Below are 7,328 nucleotides of genomic sequence, written 5' to 3'. Positions count from 1 at the left end.
GGCTTCTCTGTAACTGGCAGTTCACGGCTCTTCAAAGAAAAAAAAAAAGTCCAGTGATTTAATGGAAACGAATCGTAAATGTAGGCGTACGGCGCGGATTTTATTCAGTAAAGTAAAACAATAGGTCGCTTACCGAGAAGCCTGAAAATCATGGCCATGTACTTTTTGCTTTAAATAAAAAAATAAATAAAAATTAAAAACTAAAAAAAAAAAAAGAACAGTCGGAACATTTTATATATATTTTTTTCTATTACATAAACTTTATTTCGATAAATACAAGACCATATTATCAACGGGAAACACCCAATGTGCAGGTATGATAAAGGTTTTTTTTATTATTATTTAAAAGTTTAATTAAGTGGATAATGTGTCCTACTTAAAAAAGACAATGGCTGTAATAATAATAATAATAATAATAATAGTAATAATAATGCTCATTTCCAAGGAGGAAACATAGTAGATAACCATATATCCATATAATGTATAATAAATATTTCATCATCAGATTTATTAACTGTAATAAGTGTCTTTATTTTGGAGTGTGTTGGAAAAAAATTACATAATGTGTTTATATTTATTTTAATAACACTGAGCTTTGGCAATATATAAAATCAATTTCTTATAAAAAAATGTAAATAAGGTAAAAAAAAAATGTGACCTTTGGGTTTTGTCCACTTTTTGCATCCCTCAAATTAATGTTTTAATGTATGAATACAAAACACAGAATATATAAAGATTTTATTTAATGTATATTTGAGTTGCAGTTAAAAAAAATCCATGAAGGCCACAGGTTGAAAATAAAGCTATTTTATTGTCAATGCATTCAACATGATTAGATAAACTATCAAGTAGTAAATTCCCGCAAAAGGAAGAAACACTGAAACTATTCCCCACTGACACAAAATATTACACTTTGTATTTCAAATAAAACAAATTATTTACATTGTAATGTATAGACTGCATCTTAAATCAATATCATTTAATATTACATGCACTCTGAAATATAGTCTGACATAATATCCCCAATTTGTGTCCATATTCGTTGTAGACATGAAAAAACTTGCTGTGTTGTAAACCATGATGTATGACTACATTTGTCATTTTTCTCTATATTTGCATTTATATGATATAAAATACAACTTACTGTACAATTACACATATTTAAATCTTCCCTTATTCTCAAACTTTTAAGTGAACTTTTCATAAATAGATTCATTTTTGAAGTCAAAACGCATTTGCATACACCCAAAACATTAATTGTTTTTACAGGGGAGTAAAAGCAAACAGACAGAAAAGGAATTCAAAGATTATAGTCCAAAGTGAAAGTAAGTGCAAGGGGTGTTCTTGTGTTTTTAAGTGGTCTGTTTCCAGTTGGAGTGCTTAAATCCAGGCAGGTTGACAATCCGTCCATGTTAAACAAAAGTCTCGTCCTTGTTAGTTTTAAAAAGTCAGTTATGGGAGGTCATGTGACGTGACAAGTGATGCCGTTCCCGGAAGGACTCATTGCATATGGGGCACTTGAGCTTCTCCTCGCGCCGCCGCTTGACCAGAGGCTCCATGGAGTACTCCTTTTTGTGGTGGGATCGCATGTGGTAAACCAGGTCTGAGGTCATGCGGAAGGAGGCGTTGCACTTGGCGCACCAGTTCTGAGCGGGCAGACAGAGCGAGGTGAATGAGGGAGGCAGCAGGGTGAGAGCTGAGGGCATCTGAAGCTGGATAGGTCCGGAGTTCTTGGGCCAGAAGGCGGTGGCATAGACAAAGGGGTTCTGCTTGGCCATGCCGCCCGGCACGGGGCAGTTGGCGCCCAGTTCTGCACCCTGCAGCTTGGCAGCAAGGTGGTCAGCCTGGTAGAGTCTGTTGGAGGAGATGGTGTCGCCCACCGCTGGGTGGCAGTCCAGCAGCTTGGGTGGCATCACCAGTGGTGAGATCTGCGAAAAGGAGCGAGATGGCTGACTGAAGGCACTCTTCCTCTCCCCACCACTGCCACCTCCTTGCTGGCTGACGGAGGTGAAAGCACTGCCCATGGGCGAGCTTTGTGGCGGCTGCGTCTCTGACAGCACAGACCTGATGCTAAGGTGCTTCTCCGAGGGGTTGCTGCTGGGCCGACCTCCATCTTTGTTTTCAGAGTTGGAGCTTTGGAGACTTTTGCTGCTGCTGTGCTGTTTGGAGTGCTGGGCTGACTTAACCTCAGTAAAAGCGCTGCGCTTTACCTCCCCCAGCTCTATGGAGCCTGGTGGGGAGAAGGACCGGTGGTTGTCCTCTAGGCCATATGCTCCTCTGTAATTCTGCACAGACGTTGCAAGCTCGTCTTTAGACTTGGACTGCGGAAGGCTGGGTCCTCTGCACTCCCTGTCCTCTATTTCGGAGAACTTCCTCTTGCCCGAGCTCTCGCTGCAGATCTCGGCCTCCTTGTCACTCGGCGGGCTGGTCCGGTTGTTCTCTAGATCCCTGGCTAGGTTATGAAAGTCTGTGGAGGGTTTATTGTTGTCCTGAGGACTGCTGAAACCTTCGGAGCGGACTACCTTTGGGCTGGTCCTGGTTGGGGTTGCGTTTGGTCGCTCTGTGCCGCTGTCTTTGCTGTGCTCCTCGTCGGCTGCAGCAATGCTCTGCAGTCTCTTGGTGCAACGGAACCGGAGATGGGCCAAGAAAGGGAACTCAAACTGGAACCGCTGGCTGCAGTCCGGACAGGAGTGGTGGGATGAACCTAACCGGAGGACAAATGGAAATTATTGAAAATTTACTTCAAGAATATGACCTTTGTACTGCATTGCAGTAAATATAACTTTATGTATTCTTTAGTGCATTGTGCGTGATAGTGAAGCCTGCATCGGATGAAATCAAAGTAAAAACTAAAAGAAGAAAACAATAAATGTCATGGTTTAAACACAAGCTGAAACACTTTACTGTCTTGACTGGCTCACCTTTGCTTTTGGGAGGCACTCTGCTGGAACTGAGCAGCAGCAGGTCGATGAGGTCTTTGCCGTACCAGACCAGCAACTCCTCGTCCTTCTCGATGCGTCGGAGCGAGCGGTAGAAGAGCTGGCCGTTCTTCACGTAGGCCTCCAGGTTCTGCTCCTCTTTGTCCCGGGCTGACTGGACCAGCCGCAGCCACATCAGGCCCTCCGAGGTGCTGTTGGCCGCTGAAGTGTCCACCTGTACCATCAAGCAAGAGCATTTTGGGTTAATACTTAAATAATTAATTTCAAATTATTTCCACCCCATAAACCTCTCAGGCTGTTTTTTAGATGCAAATGGGAAGAGAGAATTACCCCCAAACTGCTGCAGAAACAAGGAGGGCACAACGTGTATTTTTATAGTTTGGAATCTAAGTTTAAAAAAATAATTCAGGGAAGACAAAAAATGTTCACAATGCTTCAATAAACCTAATTTTCCACTTGAAATTAAGCAAATTACTATAGCTATTAAAAACAAGCAAAATCTACTAGTATGACATTAAGATTTGAGTGACCATATATGTTGTATTTATTCCTTTTTTTAGCCTTTTGGTTTTCATCTCTAGGGATATATTTAATTATTGGACAGAAATAAATTCACAGAAATTAAAAACATTGTCAATTTAGGCCGGTTTAGATGCCAATCAGTAAAATCTGTCTTCAGTCATAATTACCAAAAATTGAGCTAATTAAAACCTGTATAAGGGATGCATTAAAATAAAATTATTTCAAATTTGTGATCAAAATAAAGCTCCACTTACCCTGAATATATAAGGTGCTGTGCGTTTGTCGGTGGATTTCAGAGCTATGAAGGCGATGCTGTCATACAGAGACGTGTGGCTCAGCACGCAAGGCCCGAAAATGGCGTTTTCCGGGATGTCGCACGTTGTGTAGACGCTCGTAAAAATGTCCGTGAGACACTGCTGCACCGCTTTGGCGTCCCCATCCCACACCAACTTCTGAGAGCTGGACTCCTCCATGTCACACTGCGGACACACGGAACCACGAGAAACCAGCGTCAGTACAGGCCTCAAAAATGTCTAACGGAAATCATCAGATTTCCTCTTTTTTGTCATTTATCCCCAAAATGCGTAATTTCCTCTTTAATATATTCATCAAGCAAAAACAAATCACACATTGGAGCCTAACCTTTGGTTATTTAGTGGATTATACCCTCCGCTGTACCAGCTGATAGGAAATAAATCTCTTCCTAGACAGATTGGCTAAACCAGCTGTCAAGGGCGTCGTTGAGGGGCCCGTTTTTTTTTCCTTTTAATTTATTCAAACCACGTAATAAGTTCATGACGGCAACACTTTCAGCATATTGATGATGTAGTTTCCCAATATCCGATTATATAACAATCACAATAAACAAAGCGACAATAAAAAACTAAATCAATCAGAGATGAGTGATCACGTGATTTTTTATTAATTAATTAATTAATTATTATTATTATTATTATTATTATTATTATCATCAATAATAATAATAATAATAATAATAATAATAATGCTGTCTGTAAAAATAAGCGATATGTGTATAGGAATAAAACAATCTGGAATGTTTTTTCTTGTTAATAATAGAATACACGGCTATTAATCCAATCAGATTATTATTATATAATGTTCGCATAAGTGATATAATAAAGTATTAATGCTAATTTTAACATCAGAAGGCCTTCGCGGACTCCCTCAATGTCCTCTCTGCCTGATGAAAGAAAAATGAAAATAAAAAATTACTATGAAAAAAAAAAAGTTTGGGGCTTCAGTATTTCCAGGTGCTTCCTGTTAAAGCGTTTACTGAATTTCCTACAGTGTTCCCAGAGTCACTTTTAACGTCCTTACTTTTCCAGTGAGCTGACTGTGCTTCACGCTTGTGTGATCATTGATTTTTCTATAAATATTATCTTTATCCATTTAATATCGTGTCTGGTTTTGTTGGATTTCTCACATTGTCTGAAGACTGTTTTTGTTACAAAGGAGAAAAAAAGAGAAGGATAATAAGACGACGGCACCCTCAGTAGGAGCTGGTGAGGTCCGAGCACGTCCAACGGAGAGAGCATGTCCAATGGGTTTCAAGTGGTCTGTCAAAGTCAGTGATTTCATGTCAGCCAACCTTTCTCTCCTTTCTACAAGCGGCAGCGTATGTCGCCTCATTACCATAATCCGCCACTTTCCCCTCTGAGACTGTAATTAAAGCAGCACGACCAGTTAATTATTTCTTTTCTCCCTTTCTAACCTCTGAATGTGTGTGTTTAGACGGCTGCGTCTCTTTCACTCCCTCCTCTCCTCCCCTCTTCCTCCTCTGGCGTTTAAATACTGCAGAGCGCGGAAGCCTGCACCTGATGCACATTTGTTCGGCCGTAAATTAGGCACAAAGGACGGCAGAAATAAATAAATAAATACAAACAATAAATTCAGACAAATAGCTTTTCCTTAACAAGCCATTCCTAAATTGTTGAAATGATATGTTGTATATAATGTTCTCTGATCACTGTTTGGTTTATTTTAGCAACTGCAAAATATGAATAAAATGATTTACTGTTGTACTTTGGGCCTATAACAAAGTAACTATAATTAACAGTTTAGAGTGCAGTTATTATTATATGATAACGATAATAATAATTATTATTATAATCATTATTATTATTATTATTATTATTATTATTATAGTCCACGAGGCGCGGTCTTGGCACAGTTCGTGCTAAAAAATGAAGCCATTAATTAGAAAATCATTAAAGTATCATTTAAAAGCTCCACAGCTGGGATAAAGGTCTGTGCACTCTTGCGCGCAGGGAGAAACGTGGCTTTTGCGCGTAAATGTGATCCAGTTCAGAAATAAACTGGCGGATATCGATAACTGCTCTCGTGCCGGTGATTGGCGGTGGGAACAGATGAGCTACCGTCTGTTTGTCCCCGGTATCCGCAGTTGTTTTGTGGCTGCAAAAAGAGAAAAAGCGATGCTTTCCTCTGGTTTGGCTTCTACTGTTATTTATTATTTTCATTAGTATTATTGTTTTAAAAGAAGTGTGGAAATTTGATTAAATAACAAAGAACAGCTGCCACTGAAGTCGGCTGATTTATAGGATTTTGTAACTTCGTAAACGTTTAGCAGCAGCAGGAAGATTCTCTGGAACATTTTGCGCACACAGCCTTTCCAAAGCGGCTCCCGGCGCTGCGATGCGAAGCTAAAAAAAAAATGTTTCCGGCACTAAACAGAACCTCTTTATGTTCAAAGGAACCCAAATAGCCGCTTGAGGTGGATGAAAGCCTCACAAATTATCGGGTGACTGATATGAGTCAAGGCCAGGCTCGAATTAATAAAAAGAGACACCGAGCGGCGTGTTTGTACATCCAAACCGGAGGAAAGCAGCCACCCTCTCCCTCCAAACCCGCTGCAGGTGGGGGTGAGCTGAAACTGGGGGGTGTTTCACCCATCCGCTAAAACTGTCCCGAATCAGCGCTGTGATTGAACTGCGACAGCGAGGAAACATCTGCGTTTGCTTTATTTTCCCCCCTATTTTTCTTTCCTGCTGTTTATTCTGCAGGACGTGTGCCGCGCAAAGCGAACCCACCACCCAACCCACCCCCTTTTTCCTGCTCCAAAACTATCCGAACCACACACAGCTTTCACGTCACAGACCTACCTTTCCGTCGATGAGGAGGGAACAATAATCCACAAACGATTTGAGAGCGATGCTGCGAATCAATCCGGGAAAAAAAAGCCCCGAAAAGACGAGAGGGGGGATGCGGTGACGGTGATGGAGGTGATGATGGAGATGGTGATGCACTCCCGGGCTGCTCCGTAGTATCAGTACATTTCCTCCCCAGTTTGCTGAAAGTGACAGTGCTGCTGCTGCCGCCGACACTGGCAGTGAAGGAGCGGGGCAGGGAGAGAGAGCTGCACGGATAAAAGCAGACAGAGAGAGAGAGAGGGAGAGAGAGGCGTGCAGATGGGGCCCGATGCTCTGGCTGACTGGCACACCGACACACACTTTTTGTTTGCGGCACATAATCTACCCAATGAGGCGTGTCACTCTCCGTCTCCTCCCTTTAACTCTTCACTGGCCGACTGTCATTTCGTGCGATTTATGGATGTGCGGAGGGATAAAGACCCCTCTCACCCCCGCCCATTATTATTGTAATTCAGATGACAATAGTTGGTGGTTGTATTGGTCGGAATAAAGTGACATTTAAGTTGAAGATTTCTATTGTGAGGGGAGAGGAGAGAAGCCAACAGCAGCTTCGAGTTGTCGAGAGAATAAAAATGTTCTTCCATCATCATTATTATTATTATTACTGTGAATATTATCATCATCATCATTATTATTATCGTTATTATCATCATCATTATTATTGTTGTTATTGTTAAGT

General features: G+C 41.2%; 1 protein-coding gene across 1 annotated transcript; it reads right to left on the bottom strand.

Annotated features, from left to right (window-relative positions):
• Window positions 1-791: 791 nt before the first annotated feature.
• Window positions 792-6,952, bottom strand: prdm8b (PR domain containing 8b). The gene is made up of 4 exons (XM_084946973.1): window positions 6,602-6,952; window positions 3,716-3,940; window positions 2,922-3,153; window positions 792-2,704 (listed from the first exon to the last, which is right to left on the bottom strand). Exons 2-4 carry the CDS (start codon window positions 3,932-3,934, stop codon window positions 1,449-1,451), a joined length of 1,707 nt encoding a protein of 568 aa, XP_084803099.1. The 5' UTR covers window positions 3,935-3,940; window positions 6,602-6,952; the 3' UTR covers window positions 792-1,448.
• Window positions 6,953-7,328: the final 376 nt, after the last annotated feature.

This window comes from Perissodus microlepis, chromosome 12 (assembly GCF_051167445.1).
Source record: "Perissodus microlepis isolate ML-2025 ecotype Zambia chromosome 12, ASM5116744v1, whole genome shotgun sequence".
In the NCBI taxonomy this organism is placed as follows: Eukaryota; Metazoa; Chordata; class Actinopteri; order Cichliformes; family Cichlidae; genus Perissodus; species Perissodus microlepis.
The sequence above is the reverse complement of the archived record's forward strand: the minus strand, read 5'-3'. Positions and strand labels throughout refer to the sequence as shown.

Coding starts and splice junctions, on each gene's coding strand:
- prdm8b (XM_084946973.1), bottom strand. CDS start 3,934: ATGGAGGAGTCCAGCTCTCAGAAGTTGGTGTGGGATGGGGACGCCAAA. Junction 3,154..3,715: donor CAGCACCTTATATATTCAGG/GTAAGTGGAGCT, acceptor TTGATGGTACAG/GTGGACACTTCAGCGGCCAA. Junction 2,705..2,921: donor AGTGCCTCCCAAAAGCAAAG/GTGAGCCAGTCA, acceptor TCCTCCGGTTAG/GTTCATCCCACCACTCCTGT.